At 51.3% G+C, this 25,582-nt stretch overlaps 1 protein-coding gene across 1 annotated transcript in view; it reads left to right on the forward strand.

Moving 5' to 3' along the window:
- LOC139376509 (adenylate kinase isoenzyme 5-like) overlaps positions 1-25,582 on the forward strand; it is a 122,607-nt gene that overhangs the window by 88,180 nt on the left and 8,845 nt on the right. Inside the window, exons 6-8 of the mRNA XM_071119195.1 lie at positions 14,038-14,201; positions 21,415-21,531; positions 22,888-23,097. Of these exons, the coding sequence (XP_070975296.1) occupies positions 14,038-14,201; positions 21,415-21,531; positions 22,888-23,097 (491 nt within the window). The remainder of the gene's footprint in view (positions 1-14,037; positions 14,202-21,414; positions 21,532-22,887; positions 23,098-25,582) is intronic.

Raw genomic sequence — 25,582 nt, forward strand, 5'->3', positions numbered from 1 at the left:
TGAGTGTGAGGTTATTTTCCTGACACCACACTCCGAGGGCCCTCACCTCCTCCCTGTAGGCCGTCTCGTCGTTGTTGGTAATCAAGCCTACCACTGTTGTGTCGTCCGCAAACTTGATGATTGAGTTGGAGGCATGCGTGGCCACGCAGTCGTGGGTGAACAGGGAGTACAGGAGAGGGCTCAGAACGCACCCTTGTGTGGCCCCAGTGTTGAGGATCAGCGAGGTCGAGATGTTGTTGCCTACCCTCACCACCTGGGGGCGGCCCGTCAGGAAGTTCAGGACCCAGTTGCACAGGGCGGGGTCGAGACCCAGGGTCGATGAACATATGTTTGCCAAAACAAGTGAAATAGATAATAAACAAAAGTGAAATGAACAAGAAGAATTAACAGTAAACGTTGCACTCACAAAAGTTCCAAAAGAATAAATACATTTCAAATGTCATACTATGTCTTTATACAGTGTTGTAATTATGTACAAATGGTTAAAGTACAAAAGGGAAAATAAATCAACATAAATATGGGTTGTATTTACAATGGTGTTTGTACTTCACTGGTTGCCCTTTTCTTGTGGTAACAAGTCTTGCTGCTAATTCTTTCTCTCCTTCCCTTCCCTCCCTCCTCTATCTTTCTCGTTGTCTTCTCTCTCTCTCTTTTCTATTTCTCTATATAATTCTATCCATCTGTCATCTTGGCTTTTCTCTAGGATAGCTTTCTATGGCTGCGTTTACAGTCAGACCAATTCTGTTATTTTTTCCACTGTTCTGCCTCACTCACACACACGCACACACACACACACACACACACACACACACACACACACACACACACACACACAGAGAGAGAGAGAGCGCAACACCACATTGCCTGTCTTCTGTTCTGTTATGTTTAACTAGCAGCTGGTGTTGACTGGCTCATGTTCTATGGATGAGTAGGAACATGTTGGAATATGGAACCTAAGAACTATAGAATGTGGAACCCTAGAACTATAGAATATGGAACCTTAGAACTATAGAATATGGAACCCTAGAACTATAGAATATGGAACCTTAGAACTATAGAATATGGAACCCTAGAACTATAGAATATGGAACCTTAGAACTATAGAATATGGAACTGTCCTGAAAGAGAGAGTAGAGTCTCATTATTACACATCTATAGAACTACTAGAAAAGCTTTTAAATTACCTAGAATTCATTACATTTAATGTGAGTTGTAGTTATTATAGAGTAGCACATTGTGAGCACCTAATTAAAGTACTGTAGCAGTTTTATAACAAATAGCAACTCACAGGCGTCCTGTACTTGACGTTGATTATAACAATTTCTGACAAGACATTTAGTCCAGGGAGGACGTAGACCGATTTACTCTCTCCTATTTTACACAGCAGGAGACCTACTTCACTTAAGCCGATCAGGTTGAGTGGCATGAGAGAGAAAGAGAGAACGAGAGAGAGAGAACGAGAGAGAGAGAACGAGAGAGAGAGAACGAGAGAGAAAGAACGAGAGAGAGAGAACGAGAGGGAGAGAACGAGAGAGCGAGAACGAGAGGGAGAAAGAACGAGAGGGAGAGAGAACGAGAAAGAGAGGGAGAAAGAACGAGAGAGAGAGAATGAGAGAGAGACAACGAGAGGGAGAAAGAACGAGAGGGAGAGAGAAAGAACGAGACAGAGAGAACGAGAGAGAGAGAACGAGAGGGAGAAAGAACGAGAGGGAGAAAGAACGAGAGGGAGAAAGAACGAGAGGGAGAGAACGAGAGAGAGAACGAGAGAGAGAGAACTGGAGGGAGAGAGAGAACGAGAGGGAGAGAGAGAGGGAGAGGGAGAAAGAACGAGAGGAAGAGCGAGAACGAGAGGGAGAAAGAACGAGAGGAAGAGCGAGAACGAGAGAGAGAAAATATGACATTATTCAGCTAGAGTAGCTCTCTCCCTACCTCTAGAGGGCTTCACAGCCAGCCAGGTCACTCGTGATACAAGTCAGTATTTGACGTACATCCATGAGGACGTCGGCAGATTAAGTGGAAAGCAGCCACAAAGGGCAACAGTGAGCACTGTTACCTTAAGCAACTGCCTCCGAATTCAAAGGTTATATGTTCGAATCCAGTGATGTAAAGTCATGTATTTATTTATCCGGCGTTAATGCCTGAACTTAACCTTAAATACTTTTTCAATTTGATGTTTAAACACCTTTGAAAATTTGACGTTAGAAAAAACCTAGTAGGAACGTCTAATTCTGACGTGAGACTGTGAGAGCTGGTTGTCACAGCAGTTTGCCTCCGCATCAGCCTCACTGGGAATTATACTATTCTACTTCCATGCTCCTTACTCCAGGTTAAGTGCAAGCTCTGTCTCTCATGACAGTAGCAAACCATCTGCATTTATCAGGAGTCAACTATAGGCCTATAGTACGATAGCGCGTCGATTCCCACCTGCGCTGAGGGACTAGGGTTGCTTAGGAGTGACGCCATCTTAACGTGACACAATGTAGGCCTATATGACTGAACTGTTTCTCCTAGGAGCTTTAAGCCAGCAGAACTAGACAACTACACCTGAACTAGACAGGTAACGACACCTGAACTAGACAGACAACTACACCTGAACTAGACAGGCAACTACACCTGAACTAGACAGGCAACTATACCTGAACTAGACAGACAACTACACCTGGACTAGACAGACAACTACACCTGAACTAGACAGACAACTACACCTGAACTAGACAGACAACTACACCTGAACTAGACAGACAACTACACCTGAACTAGACAGACAACTACACCTGAACTAGACAGACAACTACACCTGGACTAGATAGACAACTACACCTGAACTAGACAGACAACTACACCTGAACTAGACAGACAACTACACCTGAACTAGACAGGCAACTACTCCTGAACTAGACAGACAACTACACCTGAACTAGACAGGCAACTACACCTGAACTAGACATGCAACTACACCTGAACTAGACATGCAACTACACCTGGACTAGACAGGCAACTACACCTGGACTAGACAGGCAACTACACCTGAACTAGACAGACTACTACACCTGGACTAGACAGACAACTACACCTGGACTAGACAGACAACTACTCCTGAACTAGACATGCAACTACTCCTGAACTAGACAGGCAACTACACCTGAACTAGACAGACAACTACACCTGAACTAGACATACAACTACACCTGAACTAGACAGACAACTACACCTGAACTAGACAGACAACTACACCTGGACTAGAAGGTAGTGGAGACGGACGGACGGACGGGCCGGGACAGACAGAAAACTACACCTGGACTAGACATACAACTACACCTGGACCAGACAGGCAACTACACCTGGACTAGACAGGCAACTACACCTGCACTAGACAGGCAACTACACCTGAACTAGACAGGCAACTACACCTGAACTAGACAGGCAACTACACCTGAACTAGAAGGTACTGGAGACGGACGGACGGGCGGGCCGGGACAGACAGACAGAGAAGACTCCTAGCCTGTCATATTTGTTTCTTCTCGGCTGAAAGCCAGCACCCCTCCCTCCCTCTTTCGCTCCCCAAGGCTTGCAGTACCATATGCTGCAGAGATTAAAGGGGACAAGCTAGCAGAAATACACAGTATGGCAGAGTACAGTATGTGCTCAGAATTGAGCACGGCTCATTGTGACAGGCAGGGTCAGAGCCCTATATACTGGACAACAATATAACAGGGCCAGAGCCCTATATACTGGACAACAATATAACAGGGCCAGAGCCCTATATACTGGACAACAATATAACAGGGCCAGAGCCCTATATACAAATATATAAACGCAACAATTTCAGCGAGTTACAGTTCATATGAGGAAATCAGTCAATTTAAATAAATTCATTAGGTCCTAATCTATGGATTTCACATGACTGGGGATACAGATATGCATCTTGTTGGTCACAGATACCTGAAAGGAAATGGGCCTCAGGATCTCGTCACAGTATTTCTGTGCATTCAAATTGCCATCGATAAAATGCAATTGTGTTCGTTGTCCGTGGCTTATGCCTGCCTATACCATAACCCCACCGCCACCATGGGGCACTCTGTTTACAACGTTGACATCAGCAAACCGCTCGCCCACACGACGCCAGACATGTGGTCTGCGGTTGTGAGGCCGGTTGGACGTACTGCCACGTTCTCTAAAACGATGTTGGAGGGGGCTTATGGTAGATAAACAAACATTTAATGATCTGGCAACAGCTTTAGTGGACATTCCTGCAGTCAGCATGCCAATTGCACTTTCACTTAACTTGAGACAACAGTCTAGGGCACTGCATCGCAGTGCTAGCTGTGCCACCAGAGACTCTGGGTTCGCGCCCAGGCTCTGTCGCAGCCGGCCGCGACCGGGAGGTCCGTGGGGCGACGCACAATTGGCCTAGCGTCGTCCAGGTTAGAGAGGGTTTGGCAGGTAGGGATGTCCTTGTCTCATCGCGCACCAGCGACTCTTGTGGCGGGCCGGGCGCAGTGGAGGCTGACACGGTCGCCAGGTGCACGGTGTTTCCTCCGACACATTGGTGCGGCTGGCTTCCGGGTTGGATGCGCGCTGTGTTAAGAAGCAGTGCGGCTTGGTTGGGTTGTGTATCGGAGGACGCATGACTTTCAACCTTCGTCTCTCCCGAGCCCGTACGGGAGTTGTAGCGATGAGACAAGATAGTAACTACTAACAGCAATTGGATACCACAAAATTGGGGAGAAAAGGGGGTAAAATTCCCCCCCAAAAAAGAGAACTTGAGACAACTGTGACAAAACTGCACATTTTAGAGTGGCCTTTTACTGTCCCCAGCACAAGACCCCCATAACTGTGTAATGATCATGCTGTTTAATCAGCTTCTTGATATGCCACACCTATCAGGTGGATGGAATGCTCATTGACAGGAATGTAAAAAAAACTGAGAAATAAGCTTTGTATGGAACATTTCTGGGATCTTTTATTTCAGCTCATGAAACACGGGACCAACATGGGAACTAATTTAGAGAATTAGACTGTCACGCCCTGACCATAGTTTACTTTGTATTTTCTATGTTTTGATTGGTCAGGGTGTGATCTGAGTGGGTATTCTATGTTTCATGTCTTGTTTGTCTATTTCTATGTTCAGCCTGATATGGTTCTCAGTCAGAGGCAGGTGTTCGTCATTGTCTCTGATTGGGAACCATATTTAGGTAGCCTGGGTTTCACTGTGTGTTGGTGGGTGATTGTTCCTGTCTATGTGTTTTTTCACCAGATAGGCTGTTTAGGTTTTCGTTACGTTTTGTTTTGTAGTATTGTATTGGAGATTCGTGTTTCGTATTATTAATAAACATGGATCGTAAACCACACGCTGCATTTTGGTCCGACTCTCCTTCGTATGAAGACGAAACACGTTACAGAATCACCCACCACCAACGGACCAAGCAGCGTGTCAACAGGCAGGAGCAGCGCGAGGAGAAGCGCAATAAGGATTTCTGGACATGGGAGGAAATCCTCGACGGGAGAGGACCCTGGGCTAAACCAGGGGAGTGTAGCCGCACTAAGGTGCAGCGGGAGAAGAAACAACAGGAACAGCCCAAGGAGGAGTACAGTATGGAGTATACTACTTGGGAGGAGATCGACAGGTGGGCGGCCGACCCAGGGAGAGTGCCGGAGCCCGCCTGGGATTCGCTGGAGCAGTGCGAGGAAGGTTACCGTAGAATGGAGGCGGTGAAAGCAGAGAGGCGCTGGTATGAGAAGGCAGCACGGCGACGCGGATGGAAGCCTGAGAGGCAGCCCCAAAAATTTCTTGGGGGGGGGCTAACAGGGAGTATGGCTATGCCAGGTAGGAGACCTGAGCAGACTCCCTGTGCTTACCGGGGGGCTAGAGAGACCGGACAGGCACCGTGTTATGCAGTGGTGCGCACGGTGTCTCCAGTGCGGGTGCATAGCCCGGTGCGGTATATTCCAGCTCCGCGTGTCTGCCGGGCTAGATTGAGCGTCGAGCCTAATGCCATGAAGCCGGCTCTACGCAGCTGGTCCCCAGTGCGTCTCCTTGGGCCGGCTTACATGGCACCAGCCTTGCGCTCGGTGTCTCCGGTTCGCCTGCATAGCCCAGTGCGGGCTATTCCACCTCGCCGCACTGGCAGGGCGACCGTGAGCATTCAACCAGGTAAGGTTGGGCAGGCTCGGTGCTCAAGAGCCCCAGTGCGCCTGCACGGTCCGGTTTTTCCAGTACCACCTCCACACCCCAGCCCTCCGGTAGCAGCTCCCCGCACCAGGCTTCCTGTGCGTGTCCTTGGCCCAGTACCACCAGTGCCAGTACCACGCATCAGGCCTACAGTGCGCCTCGCCTGTCCAGCGCTGTCGGAGCCCTCCTCCTCTCCAGCGCTGTCGGAGTCTCCCGCCTGTTTAGCGCTGTCAGAGCTTTCCGCCTCTACAGCGCTGCCGGAGTCTCCCGCCTGTTCAGAACTGCCAGTTAGCATAGAGCTGCCAGTTAGCATAGAGCTGCCAGTTAGCTTAGAGCTGCCAGTTAGCAAGGAGCTGCCAGTCTGCAAGGAGCTGCCAGTCTGCAAGGAGCTGCCAGTCTGCATAGAGCTGCCAGTCTGCATGGAGCTGCCAGTCTGCAAGGAGCCGCCAGAGCTGCCTGTCTGCAGGATGCCGCCAAAGCTGCCAGTCTGCAAGGAGCCGCCAGAGCTGCCAGTCTGCAAGGAGCCGCCAGAGCTGCCAGTTAGCATGGAGCAGCCAGGGCCGCCAGTCAGCATGGAGCAGCCAGGGCCGCCAGTCAGCATGGAGCAGCCAGGGCCGCCAGTCAGCATGGAGCAGCCAGGGCCGCCAGTCAGCATGGAGCAGCCAGTCAGCATGGAGCAGCCAGAGCAGCCAGTCAGCATGGAGCAGCCAGAGCTGCCAGTCAGCATGGAGCAGCCAGTCAGCATGGAGCAGCCAGAGCTGCCAGTCAGCATGGAGCAGCCAGTCAGCATGGAGCAGCCAGAGCTACCAGTCATCATGGAGCAGCCAGTCAGCATGGAGCAGCCAGAGCTGCCAGTCGACCAGACTCTTCCAGAGCTGCCAGTCGACCAGACTCTTCCAGATCTGCCAGTCGTCCAGACTCTTCCAGATCTGCCAGTCGTCCAGACTCTTCCAGATCTGCCAGTCGTCCAGACTCTTCCAGATCTGCCAGTCGTCCAGACTCTTCCAGATCTGCCAGTCGACCAGACTCTTCCAGATCTGCCAGTCGACCAGACTCTTCCAGATCTGCCAGTCGACCAGACTCTTCCAGATCTGCCAGTCGTCCAGACTCTTCCAGATCTGCCAGTCGTCCAGACTCTCTCAGATCTGCCAGTCGTCCAGATTCTCCCAGATCCGCCAGTCGACCAGATTCTCCCAGATCCGCCAGTCGACCAGATTCTCCCAGATCCGCCAGTCGACCAGATTCTCCCAGATCCGCCAGTCGACCAGATTCTCCCAGATCCGCCAGTCGACCAGATTCTTCCAGATCTGCTAGTCGACCAGGATCTGCTGAAACCGCCAGCCAGCCAGGTTCTGGTAGTTTCTACTACCTGCCTGGGCTTCCTCTCAGTGCTGAGCTTCCTCTCAGTGCTGAGCTTCCTCTCAGTGCTGAGCTACCCATCTGTCCCGAGTTACCTCTGTCCCGAGCTGTCCCTCTGTCCCATGTTATCATTGTGGTGGGTAACCTATTTAGGGACGTTTAGGAGGGGGATTAAAACTGTCATGGAGTGGGGTCCACGTCCAGCGCCAGAGCCGCCACCGCGGACAGATGCCCACCCAGACCCTCCCCTATAGGTTCAGGTTTTGCGGCCGGAGTCCGCACCTTGGGGGGGGGGGTACTGTCACGCCCTGACCATAGTTTACTTTGTATTTTCTATGTTTTGATTGGTCAGGGTGTGATCTGAGTGGGTATTCTATGTTTCATGTCTTGTTTGTCTATTTCTATGTTCAGCCTGATATGGTTCTCAGTCAGAGGCAGGTGTTCGTCATTGTCTCTGATTGGGAACCATATTTAGGTAGCCTGGGTTTCACTGTGTGTTTGTGGGTGATTGTTCCTGTCTATGTGTTTTTTCACCAGATAGGCTGTTTAGGTTTTCGTTACGTTTTGTTTTGTAGTATTGTATTGGAGATTCGTGTTTCGTATTATTAATAAACATGGATCGTAAACCACACGCTGCATTTTGGTCCGACTCTCCTTCGTATGAAGACGAAACACGTTACATAGACTTTTAGAATGTTGAATATTGTTCCAATTCTAGACATTCAGTAACATATCATCATTCCCCATGTAATGTTAATGGGGTTCTAACATGGCTGTTATAGAATGTTGTAGTGTAATGTTAATGGGGTTCTAACATGGCTGTAATAGAATGTTGTAGTGTCATGTTAATGAGGTTCTAACATGGCTGTTATAGAATGTTGTAGTGTCATGTTAATGGGGTTCTAACATGGCTGTTATAGAATGTTGTAGTGTCATGTTAATGGGGTTCTAACATGGCTGTAATAGAATGTTGTAGTGTCATGTTAATGGGGTTCTAACATGGCTGTTATAGAATGTTGTAGTGTCATGTTAATGGGGTTCTAACATGGCTGTTATAGAATGTTGTAGTGTCATGTTAATGGGGCTCTAACATGACTGTTATAGAATGTTGTAGTGTCATGTTAATGGGGTTCTAACATGGCTGTTATAGAATGTTGTAGTGTCATGTTAATGGGGTTCTAACGTGGCTGTTATAGAATGTTGTAGTGTCATGTTAATGGGGTTCTAACATGACTGTTATAGAATGTTGTAGTGTCATGTTAATGGGGTTCTAACGTGGCTGTTATAGAATGTTGTAGTGTCATGTTAATGGGGTTCTAACATCGCTGCTATAGAATGTTGTAGTGTCATGTTAATGGTGTTCTAACGTGGCTGTTATAGAATGTTGTAGTGTCATGTTAATGGGGTTCTAACATGGCTGTTATAGAATGTTGTAGTGTCATGTTAGTGGGGTTCTAACATGGCTGCTATAGAATGTTGTAGTGTCATATTAATGGGGTTCTAACATGGCTGTTATAGAATGTTGTAGTGTCATGTTAATGGGGTTCTAACATGGCTGTTATAGAATGTTGTAGTGTCATGTTAATGGGGTTCTAACATGGCTGTTATAGAATGTTGTAGTGTCATGTTAATGGGGTTCTAACATGGCTGTTATAGAATGTTGTAGTGTCATGTTAATGGGGTTCTAACATGGCTGTTATAGAATGTTGTAGTGTCATGTTAATGGGGTTCTAACATGGCTGTTATAGAATGTTGTAGTGTCATGTTAATGAGGTTCTAACATGGCTGTTATAAAATGTTGTAGTGTCATGTTAATGGGGTTCTAACATGGCTGTTATAGAATGTTGTAGTGTCATGTTAATGGGGTTCTAACATGGCTGTTATAGAATGTTGTAGTGTCATGTTAATGGGGTTCTAACATGGCTGTTATAGAATGTTGTAGTGTCATGTTAATGGGGTTCTAACATGGCTGTTATAGAATGTTGTAGTGTCATGTTAATGGGGTTCTAACATGGCTGTTATAGAATGTTGTAGTGTCATGTTAATGAGGTTCTAACATGGCTGTTATAGAATGTTGTAGTGTCATGTTAATGGGGCTCTAACATGGCTGTTATAGAATGTTGTAGTGTCATGTTAATGGGGTTCTAACATGGCTGTTATAGAATGTTGTAGTGTCATGTTAATGGGGTTCTAACATGGCTGTTATAGAATGTTGTAGTGTCATGTTAATGGGGTTCTAACATGGCTGTTATAGAATGTTGTAGTGTCATGTTAATGGGGTTCTAACATGGCTGTTATAGAATGTTGTAGTGTCATGTTAATGGGGTTCTAACATGGCTGCTATAGAATGCTGTAGTGTCATGTTAATGGGGTTCTAACATGGCTGTAATAGAATGTTGTAGTGTCATGTTAATGGGGTTCTAACATGGCTGCTATAGAATGTTGTAGTGTCATGTTAATGGGGTTCTAACATGGCTGTTATAGAATGTTGTAGTGTCATGTTAATGGGGTTCTAACATGGCTGTTATAGAATGTTGTAGTGTCATGTTAATGGGGTTCTAACATGACTGTTATAGAATGTTGTAGTGTCATGTTAATGGGGTTCTAACGTGGCTGTAATAGAATGTTGTAGTGTCATATTAATGCATCATAATGCAGAAATCGTTGGCCCAACAAGGTTCTGATCAGTGCTTTAAGGGTTGGAAGATAACTGATGTACAGTACCAGTCAAAAGTATGGACACACCTACTCATTCAAAAACGTTTCTTTATTTTTACTATATAGAATAACAGTGAAGACATGAAAACTGTGAAATAACACATATGGAATCATGTGGTAACCAAAAAAAGTGTTAAACAAATCAAAATGTATTTTATATTTGAAATTCTTTAAAGTAGCCACCCTTTGCTTTGATGCAAGCTTTGCACACTCTTGGTATTCTCCCGTGTTTGCTAGTGGTTAGAGGCAGGTAGCCTAGTGGTTAGAGACAGGTAGCCTAGTGGTTAGAGCCAGGTAGCCTAGTGGTTAGAGCCAGGTAGCCTAGTGGTTAGAGGCAGGTAGCCTAGTGGTTAGAGGCAGGTAGCCTAGTGGTTAGAGGCAGGTAGCCTAGTGGTTAGAGGAGGCAGGTAGCCTAGTGGTTAGAGGAGGCAGGTAGCCTAGTGGTTAGAGGAGGCAGGTAGCCTAGTGGTGAGAGGAGGCAGGTAGCCTAGTGGTTAGAGGAGGCAGGTAGCCTAGTGGTTAGAGGAGGCAAGTAGCCTAGTGGTTAGAGGAGGCAAGTAGCCTAGTGGTTAGAGGAGGCAGGTAGCCTACTGGTTAGAGGCAGGTAGCCTACTGGTTAGAGGCAGGTAGCCTAGTGGTTAGAGGCAGGTAGCCTAGTGGTTAGAGAAGGTAGGTAACCTAGTGGTTAGAGAAGGTAGGTAACCTAGTGGTTAGAGAAGGTAGGTAACCTAGTGGTTAGAGAAGGTAGGTAACCTAGTGGTTAGAGGCAGGTAGCCTAGTGGTTAGAGAAGGTAGGTAACCTAGTGGTTAGAGGCAGGTAGCCTAGTGGTTAGAGAAGGTAGGAAACCTAGTGGTTAGAGGCAGGTAGCCTAGTGGTTAGAGAAGGTAGGTAACCTAGTGGTTAGAGGCAGGTAGCCTAGTGGTTAGAGAAGGTAGGTAACCTAGTGGTTAGAGGCAGGTAGCCTAGTGGTTAGAGAAGGTAGGTAACCTAGTGGTTAGAGGCAGGTAGCCTAGTGGTTAGAGAAGGTAGGTAACCTAGTGGTTAGAGGCAGGTAGCCTAGTGGTTAGAGAAGGTAGGTAACCTAGTGGTTAGAGGCAGGTAGCCTAGTGGTTAGAGAAGGTAGGTAACCTAGTGGTTAGAGGCAGGTAGCCTAGTGGTTAGAGAAGGTAGGTAACCTAGTGGTTAGAGGCAGGTAGCCTAGTGGTTAGAGAAGGTAGGTAACCTAGTGGTTAGAGGCAGGTAGCCTAGTGGTTAGAGAAGGTAGGTAACCTAGTGGTTAGAGGCAGGTAGCCTAGTGGTTAGAGAAGGTAGGTAACCTAGTGGTTAGAGGCAGGTAGCCTAGTGGTTAGAGAAGGTAGGTAACCTAGTGGTTAGAGGCAGGTAGCCTAGTGGTTAGAGAAGGTAGGTAACCTAGTGGGTAGAGGCAGGTAGCCTAGTGGTTAGAGAAGGTAGGTAACCTAGTGGTTAGAGGCAGGTAGCCTAGTGGTTAGAGAAGATAGGTAACCTAGTGGTTAGAGGCAGGTAGCCTAGTGGTTAGAGAAGGTAGGTAACCTAGTGGTTAGAGGCAGGTAGCCTAGTGGTTAGAGAAGGTAGGTAACCTAGTGGTTAGAGGCAGGTAGCCTAGTGGTTAGAGAAGGTAGGTAACCTAGTGGTTAGAGGCAGGTAGCCTAGTGGTTAGAGAAGGTAGGTAACCTAGTGGTTAGAGGCAGGTAGCCTAGTGGTTAGAGAAGGTAGGTAACCTAGTGGTTAGAGGCAGGTAGCCTAGTGGTTAGAGAAGGTAGGTAACCTAGTGGTTAGAGGCAGGTAGCCTAGTGGTTAGAGAAGGTAGGTAGCCTAGTGGTTAGAGGCAGGTAGCCTAGTGGTTAGAGGCAGGTAGCCTAGTGGTTAGAGAAGGTAGGTAACCTAGTGGTTAGAGGCAGGTAGCCTAGTGGTTAGAGAAGGTAGGTAACCTAGTGGTTAGAGGCAGGTAGCCTAGTGGTTAGAGAAGGTAGGTAACCTAGTGGTTAGAGGCAGGTAGCCTAGTGGTTAGAGAAGGTAGGTAACCTAGTGGTTAGAGGCAGGTAGCCTAGTGGTTAGAGAAGGTAGGTAACCTAGTGGTTAGAGGCAGGTAGCCTAGTGTTTAGAGAAGGTAGGTAACCTAGTGGTTAGAGGCAGGTAGCCTAGTGGTTAGAGAAGGTAGGTAACCTAGTGGTTAGAGGCAGGTAGCCTAGTGGTTAGAGAAGGTAGGTAACCTAGTGGTTAGAGGCATGTAGCCTAGTGGTTAGAGAAGGTAGGTAACCTAGTGGTTAGAGGCAGGTAGCCTAGTGGTTAGAGAAGGTAGGTAACCTAGTGGTTAGAGGCAGGTAGCCTAGTGGTTAGAGAAGGCAGGTAGCCTAGTGGTTAGAGGCAGGTAGCCTAGTGGTTAGAGGCAGGTAGCCTAGTGGTTAGAGAAGGTAGGTAACCTAGTGGTTAGAGGCAGGTAGCCTAGTGGTTAGAGGCAGGTAGCCTAGTGGTTAGAGAAGGTAGGTAACCTAGTGGTTAGAGGCAGGTAGCCTAGTGGTTAGAGAAGGTAGGTAACCTAGTGGTTAGAGGCAGGTAGACTAGTGGTTAGAGCGTTGGACTAATAACCGAAAGGTTGCTAGATCAAATCCCCGAGCTGAGAAGGTAAAAATGTGTTGTTCTACCCCTGAACAGGCAGTGATCCCACTGTTCCTAGGCTGTCATTGGAAATAAGAATTTGTTCTTAACTGACTTGCCTAGTTAAATAAAGGTTAAATTAAAACATTTAAATTAAAAAATAAATAAAACAGGAACAAGCATACACGCACATACACTCTCTCTCCTCTCATCTACCTCTGCATTACAGTATATGCTCTCTGAATCTCTACCTCTCCCTACCCTCCCGTCCATCTCTCCTCCTTTCTCTCCCTACCCCTCCTCCTCTCTGTCCCTACCCCCCCTCTCTCTCTCTGTCCCTACCCCTCCATCTCTCTCTCTGTCCCTACCCCTCCATCTCTCTCCCTACCCCTCCTTCTCTCTCTCTACCCCCTCTCTCTGTCCCTACCCCTCCTTCTTTCTCCTCATCTCTCTCTCTACCCCCTCTCTCTGTCCCTACCCCTCCTTCTCTCTCTCCCTAACCCCCTCTTTCTCCCTACCCCCCTCTCTCTCCTCTTCTCTCTCATTACCCCCCCCCCCCTCTCTCTCTCCCTACCCCCCTCTCTCTCTCTCCCTACCCCCCTCTCTCTCTATCTCCCTACCCACCTCTCTCTCTCCCTACCCCCCTCTCTCTCTCCCTACCCACCTCTCTCTCTCCCTACCCCCCTCTCTCTCTCCCTACCCACCTCTCTCTCCCTACCCACCTCTCTCTCTCCCTACCCCCCTCTCTCTCTCCCTACCCACCTCTCTCTCTCCCTACCCCCCTCTCTCTCTCCCTACCCACCTCTCTCTCCCTACCCACCTCTCTCTCTCCCTACCCACCTCTCTCTCTCCCTACCCACCTCTCTCTCCCTACCCACCTCTCTCTCTCCCTACCCCCCTCTCTCTCTCTCCCTACCCACCTCTCTCTCTCCCTACCCCCTCTCTCTCTCCCTACCCACCTCTCTCGCTCCCTACCCACCTCTCTCTCCTCTTCTCTCTCCCTACCCACCTCTCTCTCTCCCTACCCCCTCTCTCTCTCCCTACCCCCCTCTCTCTCTCCCTACCCTCCCTCTCTCTCCCTACCCTCCCTCTCTCCCTCTCTCTCTCGTTCTCGGTCTCCCTTTATTTAACTCCCGACCCCCCCCCCCCCCTCCCCCACTCTGTCCTCCAGGTGGGCCGGGCTCAGGGAAGGCTGTGCAGTGTGAGAGGATGGAGGAGAGATTCGGGCTGCGTCGTCTGTCTCCTGGTGACATCCTGTGTTCTGAACTACAGTCTCATAGTGAGAGAGGACGTTACCTACAAGACCTGCTGGAGAGGGGGGAGATTCTACCTGAGGTAACACACAGACAGACACAGAGGACCGACAGACACACACACCTCACTTCTAAAAAAGTCCTCACTTCAAAAGTGTGTGTTTTAAGGTCTAGTAGTACAAAACTAAGCCATGTCCAAAAACCTGCAGCATTTCTCAGGCAGACAGAGATCAGTGTATGTAAGATAGAGCTGCTGCTCCTCTCACCACTGACCCTGGGGGGGACAGAACCTTTAACATTACTGACCCTGGGGGGGGACAGAACCTTTAACATTACTGACCCTGGGGGGGGGGTACAGAACCTTTAACATTACTGACCCTGGGGGGAGGGGGGAGGGGGCAGAGCCTTTAACATCACTGACCATGGGGGAGGGGGGGGGACACAGAGCCTTTAACATCACTGACCCTGGGGGGAGGGGGGGGGGGGACACAGAGCCTTTAACATCACTGACCCTGGGGGGAGGGGGGGGGGGGACACAGAGCCTTTAACATCACTGACCCTGGGGGGGGGGGGGGGACACACAGAGCCTTTAACATTACTGACCCTGGGGGGGACAGAACCTTTAACATCACTGACCCTGGGGGGAGGGGGGGGGGGGGGAGGTGGGACACACAGAGCCTTTAACATTACTGACCCTGGGGGGGACAGAACCTTTAATATTACTGACCCTGGGGGGGGGGGGGGGGCAGAACCTTTAACATTACTGACCCTGGGGGGGACAGAACCTTTAACATTACTGACCCTGGGGGGGGGGGGGGGGGGGGGGGGCAGAACCTTTAACATTACTGACCCTGGGGGGGGGGGCAGAACCTTTAACATTACTGACCCTGGGGGGGACAGAACCTTTAACATTACTGACCCTGGGGGGGGCAGAACATTTAACATTACTGACCCTGGGGGGGGGGGCAGAACCTTTAACATTACTGACCCTGGGGGGGGGGAAGAACCTTTAACATTACTGACCCTGGGGGGGGGGCAGAACCTTTAACATTACTGACCCTGGGGGGAGGGGGGGGGGGCAGAGCCTTTAACATCACTGACCCTGGGGGGAGGGGGGGGGGGACAGAGCCTTTAACATCACTGACCCTGGGGGGGACAGAACCTTTAACATTACTGACCCTGGGGGGGGGGGGGGGGCAGAACCTTTAACATTACTGACCCTGGGGGGGGGGCAGAACCTTTAACATTACTGACCCTGGGGGGGACAGAACCTTTAACATTACTGACCCTGGGGGGGCAGAACCTTTAACATTACTGACCCTGGGGGGGGGGGGGGCAGAACCTTTAACATTACTGACCCTGGGGGGGCAGAACCTTTAACATTACTGACCCTGGGGGGGGCAGAACCTTTAACATTACTGACCCTGGGGGGGGGCAGAACCTTTAACATTACTGACCCTGGGGGGGGGGGGGGGGGGGAAGAACCTTTAACATTACTGACCCTGGGCCTCTGGGGGGAGGGGAGAGACAGAACCTTTAACATCACTGACCCTGGGCCTCTGGGGGGAGGGGGGGACAGAACCTTTAACATCACTGACCCTGGGGGGGGACTGGGGGACGGAGGGGGACAGAACCTTTAACATTACTGACCCTGGGGGGGACAGAACCTTTAACATTACTGACCCTGGGCCCTGGAGGGAGGGGAGAGACAGAACCTTTAACATCACTGACCCTGGGGGGGACAGAACCTTTAACATTACTGTCCCTGGGCCCCTGGGGGGAGGGGGGACAGAACCTTTAACATTACTGACCGGGGGGGGACAGAACCTTTAACATTACTGACCCGGGGGGGGACAGAACCTTTAACATTACTGACCCTGGGGGGGACAGAACCTTTAACATTACTGACCCTGGGGGGGGGGGGGGCAGAACCTTTAACATTAAAGACCCTGGGGGCGACGGGGGGGACAGAACCTTTAACATTACTGTCCCTGGGCCCCTGGGGGAAGGGGGGACAGAACCTTTAACATTACTGACCCGGGGGGGACAGAACCTTTCAACATTACTGACTCTGGGGGGAGGGGGGGGACAGAACCTTTAACATTACTGACCCGGGGGGACAGAACCTTTAACATTACTGACCCTGGGGGGGGCAGAACCTTTAACATTACTGACCCTGGGGGGGACAGAACCTTTAACATTACTGACCCTGGGGGGCAGAACCTTTAACATTACTGACCCTGGGGGGGGGGCAGAACCTTTAACATTACTGACCCTGGGGGGGGAAGAACCTTTAACATTACTGACCCTGGGGGGACAGAACCTTTAACATTACTGACCCTGGGGGGCAGAACCTTTAACATTACTGACCCTGGGGGGGGGGGGGGCAGAACCTTTAACATTACTGACCCTGGGGGGGGGCAGAACCTTTAACATTACTGACCCTGGGGGGGGGCAGAACCTTTAACATTACTGACCCTGGGGGGGACAGAACCTTTAACATTACTGACCCTGGGGGGGGGGGGGGCAGAGCCTTTAACATTACTGACCCTGGGGGGGCAGAACCTTTAACATTACTGACCCTGGGGGGGGGGCAGAACCTTTAACATTACTGACCCTGGGGGGGCAGAACCTTTAACATTACTGACCCTGGGGGGGGGCAGAACCTTTAACATTACTGACCCTGGGGGGGGGGGGGAGAACCTTTAACATTACTGACCCGGGGGGGGGGGGGGGGGACAGAACCTTTAACATCACTGACCCTGGGGGGGACAGAACCTTTAACATTACTGACCCTGGGGGGGACAGAACCTTTAACATTACTGACCCTGGGGGGGCAGAACCTTTAACATTACTGACCCTGGGGGGGGGGGGGCAGAACCTTTAACATTACTGACCCTGGGGGGGGAAGAACCTTTAACATTACTGACCCTGGGGGGGGAAGAACCTTTAACATTACTGACCCTGGGGGGGGAAGAACCTTTAACATTACTGACCCTGGGGGGACAGAACCTTTAACATTACTGACTCTGGGGGAGGGGGGGACAGAACCTTTAACATTACTGACCCGGTGGGACAGAACCTTTAACATTACTGACCCGGGGGGGGGGGGGGGGGGACAGAACCTTTAACATCACTGACCCTGGGGGGGACAGAACCTTTAACATTACTGACCTTTGGGGGGACAGAACCTTTAACATTACTGACCCTGGGGGGGACAGAACCTTTAACATCACTGACCCTGGGGGGGGGGGGGACAGAACCTTTAACATTACTGCCCCTGGGGGGGGACAGAACCTTTAACATTACTGACTCTGGGGGGGGGGAAGAACCTTTAACATTACTATCCCTGGGGCCCTGGGGGGAGGGGGGACAGAACCTTTAACATTACTGACCCGGGGGGGGACAGAACCTTTAACATTACTGACTCTGGGGGGAGGGGGGGACAGAACCTTTAACATTACTGACCCGGGGGGGGGGGGACAGAACCTTTAACATCACTGACCCTGGGGGGGACAGAACCTTTAACATTACTGACTCTGGGGGGAGGGGGGGACAGAACCTTTAACATTACTGACCCGGGGGGGGGGGGGGGGGACAGAACCTTTAACATCACTGACCCTGGGGGGGACAGAACCTTTAACATTACTGACCCTGGGGGGGACAGAACCTTTAACATTACTGACCCTGGGGGGCGGGCAGAACCTTTAACATTCTGACCCTGGGCCTCTGGGGGGCGGGGGGACATAACCTTTAACATTACTGCCCCTGGGGGGGACAGAACCTTTAACATTACTGACCCTGGGCCTCTGGGGGGAGGGGGGACAGAACCTTTAACATTACTGCCCCTGGGGGGGACAGAACCTTTAACATTACTGACCCTGGGGGGGACGGGGGAGGACAGAACCTTTAACATTACTGACCGGGGGGGGGAAGAACCTTTAACATTACTGACCCTGGGCCCCTGGGGGGAGGGGGGACAGAACCTTTAACATCACTGACCCTGGGACCCTGGGGGGGGGGGGGGGGGGACAGAACCTTTAACATCACTGACCCTGGGCCCCTGGGGGGAGGGGGGGACAGAACCTTCAACATCACTGACCCTGGGGGGGACAGAACCTTTAACATTACTGCCCCTGGGGTTGGACAGAACCGTTAACATTACTGACCCTGGGGGGGGGTACAGAACCTTTAACATTACTGACCCTTGGGGGGACAGAACCTTTAACATTACTGACCCTGGGCATCTGGGGTGAGGGGGGGACAGACCCTTTAACATTACTGACCCTGGGCCTCTGGGGGGAGAGGGGGACAGAACCTTTAACATTACTGACCCTGGGCCCCTGGGGGGAGGGGGGGACAGAACCTTTAACATCACTGACCCTGGGCCCCTGGGGGAGGGGGGCACAGAACCTTCAACATCACTGACCCTGGGCCCCTGGGGGGGAGAGAGACAGAACCTTCAACATCACTGACCCTGGGCCCCTGGGGGGGAGAGACAGAATCTTCAACATCACTGACCCTGGGCCCCTGGGGGGAGGGGATAGACAGAACCTTTAACATCACTGACCATGGGCCTCTGGGGGAGGGGGGGGACAGAACCTTTAACATTACTGACCTCAGAAGACTGCGGTGGTCTGTTAAGCACCCTGGTGTCTGTATCTACAATGCTCTGCTCTACCATGCTCTGCTCTACCATGCTCAGCTCTACCATACTCAGCTCTACCATGCTCAGCTCTAGCTCTACAATGCTCTGCTCTACCATGCTCTGCTCTACCATGCTCTGCTCTACCATGCTCTGCTCTACCATGCTCAGCTCTAGCTCTACCATGCTCTGGTCTACCATGCTCTGCTCTACCATGCCCAGCTCTACCATGCTCAGCTCTACCATGCCCAGCTCTACCATGCTCAGCTCTACCATGCCCAGCTCTACCATGCCCAGCTCTACCATGCCCATCTCTACCATGCTCAACTCTACCATGCTCAGCTCTACCATGCTCAGCTCTACCATGCTCAGCTCTACCATGCCCAGCTCTACCATGCTCAGCTCTACCATGCCCAGCTCTACCATGCTCAGCTCTACCATGCTCAGCTCTAGCTCTACCATGCTCAGCTCTACCATGCTCAACTCTACCATGCTCAGCTCTACCATGCTCAGCTCTAGCTCTACCATGCTCAGCTCTACCATGCTCAGCTCTAGCATGCTCAACTCTACCATGCTCAGCTCTACCATGCTCAGCTCTAGCTCTACCATGCTCAACTCTACCATGCTCAGCTCTACCATGCTCAGCTCTAGCTCTACCATGCTCAGCTCTATCATGCTCTGCTCTACCATGCTCAGCTCTACCATGCTCAGCTCTACCATGCTCAGCTCTACCATGCTCAGCTCTACCATGCTCAGCTCTAGCTCTACCATGCTCTGCTCTACCATGCTCAGCTCTACCATGCTCAGCTCTACCATGCTCAGCTCTACCATGCTCAGCTCTACCATGCTCAGCTCTACCATGCTCAGCTCTAGCTCTACCATGCTCTGCTCTACCATGCTCAGCTCTACCATGCTCAGCTCTACCATGCTCAGCTCTACCATGCTCAGCTCTACCATGCTCAGCTCTACCATGCTCAGCTCTAGCTCTACCATGCTCTGCTCTACCATGCTCAGCTCTACCATGCTCAGCTCTACCATGCTCTGCTCTACCATGCTCAGCTCTACCATGCTCAGCTCTACCATGCTCAGCTCTACCATGCTCAGCTCTACCATGCTCAGCTCTAGCTCTACCATGCTCAGCTCTACCATGCTCAACTCTACTATGCTCAGCTCTACCATTCCCAGCTCTACCATGCTCAGCTCTACCATGCCCAGCTCTACCATGCTCAGCTCTACCATGCTCAGCTCTAGCTCTACCATGCTCAGCTCTACCATGCTCAACTCTACCATGCTCAGCTCTACCATGCTCAGCTCTAGCTCTACCATGCTCAGCTCTACCATGCTCAGCTCTACCATGCTCAGCTCTACCATGCTCAGCTCTACCATGCTCAGCTCTAGCTCTACCATGCTCAGCTCTACCATGCTCAACTCTACCATGCTCAGCTCTACCATGCTCAGCTCTAGCTCTACCATGCTCAGCTCTATCATGCTCTGCTCTACCATGCTCAGCTCTACCATGCTCAGCTCTACCATGCTCAGCTCTACCATGCTCAGCTCTACCATGCTCAGCTCTAGCTCTACCATGCTCTGCTCTACCATGCTCAGCTCTACCATGCTCAGCTCTACCATGCTCAGCTCTACCATGTTCAGCTCTACCATGCTCAGCTCTACCATGCTCAGCTCTAGCTCTACCATGCTCTGCTCTACCATGCTCAGCTCTACCATGCTCTGCTCTACCATGCTCAGCTCTACCATGCTCAGCTCTACCATGCTCAGCTCTACCATGCTCAGCTCTACCATGCTCAGCTCTAGCTCTACCATGCTCTGCTCTACCATGCTCAGCTCTACCATGCTCAGCTCTACCATGCTCAGCTCTACCATGCTCAGCTCTAGCTCTACCATGCTCTGCTCTACCATGCTCAGCTCTACCATGCTCAGCTCTACCATGCTCAGCTCTAGCTCTACCATGCTCAGGTCTACCATGCTCAGCTCTACCATGCTCAGCTCTACCATGCTCAGCTCTAGCTCTACCATGCTCTGCTCTACCATGCTCAGCTCTACCATGCTCAGCTCTACCATGCTCAGCTCTACCATGCTCAGCTCTACCATGCTCAGCTCTACCATGCTCAGCTCTAGCTCTACCATGCTCTGCTCTACCATGCTCAGCTCTACCATGCTCAGCTCTACCATGCTCAGCTCTAGCTCTACCATGCTCAGCTCCACCATGCTCAACTCTACCATGCTCAGCTCTACCATGCTCAGCTCTAGCTCTACCATGCTCAGCTCTATCATGCTCTGCTCTACCATGCTCAGCTCTACCATGCTCAGCTCTACCATGCTCAGCTCTACCATGCTCAACTCTACCATGCTAAGCTCTACCATGCTCAGCTCTACCATGCTCAGCTCTACCATGCTCAGCTCTACCATGCTCAGCTCTACCATGCTCAGCTCTAGCTCTACCACAAAGGGCTGTATTGTTGTCATGGTGCTGGATGAGAAATTCTAAGATGTTGACATGATCAAACGGTACAGTATAGTTGCCGAGCAATGCAGCTGTAAAGGATAACTATCCTACCTGAATAATCTCTGGGAACTACTTTCAATATCAGGCATCTGACTGTTGTTGTTTGTTTGTTTGTTTGTGCCGCAGGACACGATGCTGGAGCTGCTATGTGAGTGTGTGACGTTATCTCTGCGGCACGGGAGGGGCGTACTCGTAACCAACTTCCCCCGAGACCTACGACAAGCTCTGGAGTATGAAGCTAAGGTACAGAGAGAGGATGGAGGGAGGAGAGAGGGATGGAAAGAGGAGGGGGGAAGGAGGGGAGAGAAGGGAGATGAAAGGGAGGGAAGAGAGAGAGAGGTGGGGCAAAGATGGGTAAAAGGGAGGGAGGGAGGGAGGGAGGGAGGTATCAAGGGCACGTTACTGGATGGAGGGAGGGAGGGAGAGGGGTATCAAGGGCAGGTTACTGGATGGATGGAGGGAGGGAGGGAGGGAGGGAGGGAGGTATCAAGGGCAGGTTACTGGATGGAGGGAGGGAGGTATCAAGGGCAGGTTACTGGATGGAGGGAGGGAGGGAGGGAGGGAGGGAGGGAGGGAGGGAGGGAGGGAGGGAGGGAGGGAGGGAGGGAGGGAGCGAGGGAGCGAGGGAGGGAGGGAGCGAGGGAGGGAGGGAGGGAGGGGAGTATCAAGGGCAGGTTACTGGATGGAGGGAGGGAGGGAGGGAGGGAGGGAGGGAGGGAGGGAGGGAGGGGAGGGAGGGAGGGAGGGAGGGAGGGAGGGATGAGTTGAGGGGAGGAGGAGAGAACATTATAGAAAGAAGCATCATATTGAATCTCGGCTACGTGAAAGGGACTCCAAAATGACACAATACATTATTTACCATTTATTTCTATTGGGCACAAAATAATCAGAAACACAACCAAAACAAACAGCAAATGCACCCAACAGATGTGTAGAGTCACAAGCTTGATGTCGTCATTGCATGCTAGGAATACTAAACTTTAGACCACTTTAATACACATTCATTTAGTTAATTTGTCCCAATACTTTGGGTCTCCTAGAATGGGGGTACTTAGTATAAAAAGTGCTGTAATTTATAAACGGCTGATAGTCTGCACTGACCTCATAGTCATGGAGTACAGAGCCAAGACAACTAAACGTTTCACTGTCCCAATACTTTGGGAGCTCACTGTGCTGACAGCTGTTCTTTATTTCTGTCTGTCTGCCTTTTTACTGAAGTTGCTGGGAAATGGCTGACAACACAGCTCTTAGCTCCCTCAGTAGATGTCTACTGGACAACACAGCTCTTAGCTCCCTCAGTAGATGCCTACTGGATAACTTATTTGTATTGCTTTTAATCTTTTTAATGAATTTATCTTATTAACACTTTGTTCTAGCTAGCTATTTGTGTAGGTAGCTATCAATTAAACCCAATGTAAACCTGTCTGTCTGTCTGTCTGTCTGTCTGTCTGTCTGTCTGTCTGTCTGTCTGTCTGTCTGTCTGTCTGTCTGTCTCTCTCTGTCTGTCTGTCTGTCTGTCTGTCTGTCTGTCTGTCTGTCTCTCTCTCTGTCTGTCTGTCTCTCTGTCTCTCTGTCTCTCTGTCTCTCTGTCTCACTCAGATGGGGGAGCCCAGTGCTGTGGTGCTGTTGGACTGTTCCCCTGACACTATGTTCTCCAGGCTACAGTGTCCTGTCCTGTCCCGCTCCGCCCCCCAAACCACAGGCAGCCACCAAGAGAGAGACAGACACAACAGCAGGAGGGTAGAGGGATTCAACAGCAACTGCCAACCTGTGACATCACACTACCAACCCAAGAGGCTCCTACACAAGGTGAGTCAGGTGCTACGGTCTGGTTCTCTACCCTTCATCCGAAAGTGTACACTTGTTCACTTCCCTTCACTGACTTCAAAGGAAATAAGAAACATGATGGAATCTCCCTCTCTGCACACACCTCCAATGCTTTTAGATTTGAGGGTGAGGGAGCGGTGTGAGGTAGTGGTGTGAGGTAGTGGGTGAGGGAGTGGGTGAGGGAGTGGTGTGAGGTAGTGGGTGAGGGAGTGGTGGGAGGTAGTGGGTGAGGGAGTGGTGTGAGGTAGTGGGTGAGGGAGTGGTGTGAGTTAGTGGGTGGGGTAGTGGATGAAGTAGTGGATGAGGTAGTGGTGTGAGGTAGTGGGTGAGGGAGTGGTGTGAGGTAGTGGGTGAGGGAGTGGGTGAGGTAGTGGTGGGAGGTAGTGGGTGAGGGAGTGGTGGGAGGTAGTGGGTGAGGGAGTGGTGTGAGGTAGTGGGTGAGGGAGTGGTGTGAGTTAGTGGGTGGGGTAGTGGATGAAGTAGTGGATGAGGTAGTGGTGTGAGGTAGTGGGTGAGGGAGTGGTGGGAGGTAGTGGGTGAGGTAGTGGGTGAGGTAGTGGGTGATGGAGTGGGTGATGGAGTGGTGGGAGGTAGTGGGTGAGGGAGTGGTGTGAGTTAGTGGGTGGGGTAGTGGATGAAGTAGTGGGTGATGGAGTGGTGGGAGGTAGTGGGTGATGGAGTGGGTGAGGTAGTGGGTGAGGGAGTGGTGTGAGGTAGTGGGTGATGGAGTGGGTGAGGTAGTGGGTGAGGTAGTGGGTGAGGTAGTGGTGTGAGGTAGTGGATGAGGTAGTGGGTGAAGTAGTGGCTGGGGTAGTGGCTGGGGTAGTGGGTGAGGGAGTGGCTGAGGTAGTGGTGTGAGGTAGTGGTGTGAGGTAGTGGATGAGGTAGTGGGTGAAGTAGTGGCTGGGGTAGTGGTGTGAGGTAGTGGGTGAAGTAGTGGCTGAGGTAGTGGTGTGAGGTAGTGGGTGAGGGAGTGGTGGGAGGTAGTGGGTGATGGAGTGGGTGAGGTAGTGGGTGAGGGAGTGGATGAGGTAGTGGTGTGAGGTAGTGGGTGAGGGAGTGGTGTGAGTTAGTGGGTGAGGGAGTGGGTGAGGTAGTGGTGGGAGGTAGTGGGTGAGGGAGTGGTGTGAGTTAGTGGGTGGGGTAGTGGATGAAGTAGTGGATGAGGTAGTGGTGTGAGGTAGTGGGTGAGGGAGTGGTGTGAGGTAGTGGGTGAGGGAGTGGGTGAGGTAGTGGTGGGAGGTAGTGTGTGAGGGAGTGGTGGGAGGTAGTGGGTGAGGGAGTGGTGTGAGGTAGTGGGTGAGGGAGTGGTGGGAGGTAGTGGGTGATGGAGTGGGTGAGGTAGTGGGTGAGGGAGTGGATGAGGTAGTGGTGTGAGGTAGTGGGTGAGGGAGTGGTGTGAGTTAGTGGATGAGGGAGTGGGTGAGGTAGTGGTGTGAGGTAGTGGTGTGAGGTAGTGGGTGAGGTAGTGGTGTGAGGTAGTGGGTGAGGTAGTGGTGGGAGGTAGTGGGTGATGGAGTGGGTGAGGTAGTGGGTGAGGGAGTGGTGTGAGGTAGTGGGTGAGGGAGTGGTGGGAGGTAGTGGGTGAGGGAGTGGTGGGAGGTAGTGGGTGAGGGAGTGGTGGGAGGTAGTGGGTGAGGGAGTGGTGGGAGGTAGTGGGTGATGGAGTGGGTGAGGTAGTGGGTGAGGGAGTGGATGAGGTAGTGGTGTGAGGTAGTGGGTGAGGGAGTGGTGGGAGGTAGCGGGTGAGGGAGTGGTGGGAGGTAGTGGGTGATGGAGTGGGTGAGGGAATGGATGAGGTAGTGGTGTGAGGTAGTGGGTGAGGGAGTGGTGTGAGTTAGTGGGTGAGGGAGTGGTGTGAGGTAGTGGATGATGTAGTGGGTGAGGGAGTGGTGGGAGGTAGTGGATGAGGTAGTGGGTGAGGTAGTGGTGTGAGGTAGTGGGTGAGGGAGTGGTGGGAGGTAGTGGGTGAGGGAGTGGTGTGAGTTAGTGGGTGAGGGAGTGGGTGAGGTAGTGGTGTGAGGTAGTGGATGATGTAGTGGTGGGAGGTAGTGTGTGAGTTAGTGGATGAGGTAGTGGTGTGAGGTAGTGTGTGAGGTAGTGGTGTGAGGTAGTGGTGTGAGGTGGTGGGTGAGGGAGTGGGTGAGGTAGTGGTGTGAGGTAGTGGTGTGAGGTAGTGGGTGAGGTAGTGGTGTGAGGTAGTGGGTGAGGGAGTGGGTGAGGTAGTGGTGTGAGGTAGTGGGTGAGGGAGTGGGTGAGGTAGTGGTGTGAGGTAGTGGTGGGAGGTAGTGGGTGAGGGAGTGGTGGGAGTTAGTGGGTGAGGGAGTGGGTGAGGTAGTGGTGTGAGGTAGTGTGTGAGGTAGTGTGTGAGGTAGTGGTGTGAGGTAGTGGGTGAGGTAGTGGTGTGAGGTAGTGGGTGGGGTAGTGGTGTGAGGTAGTGGGTGAGGAAGTGGTGTGAGGTTGTGTT

The sequence above is a fragment of the Oncorhynchus clarkii genome, chromosome 20, assembly GCF_045791955.1.
Source record: "Oncorhynchus clarkii lewisi isolate Uvic-CL-2024 chromosome 20, UVic_Ocla_1.0, whole genome shotgun sequence".
Lineage (NCBI taxonomy): Eukaryota > Metazoa > Chordata > Actinopteri > Salmoniformes > Salmonidae > Oncorhynchus > Oncorhynchus clarkii.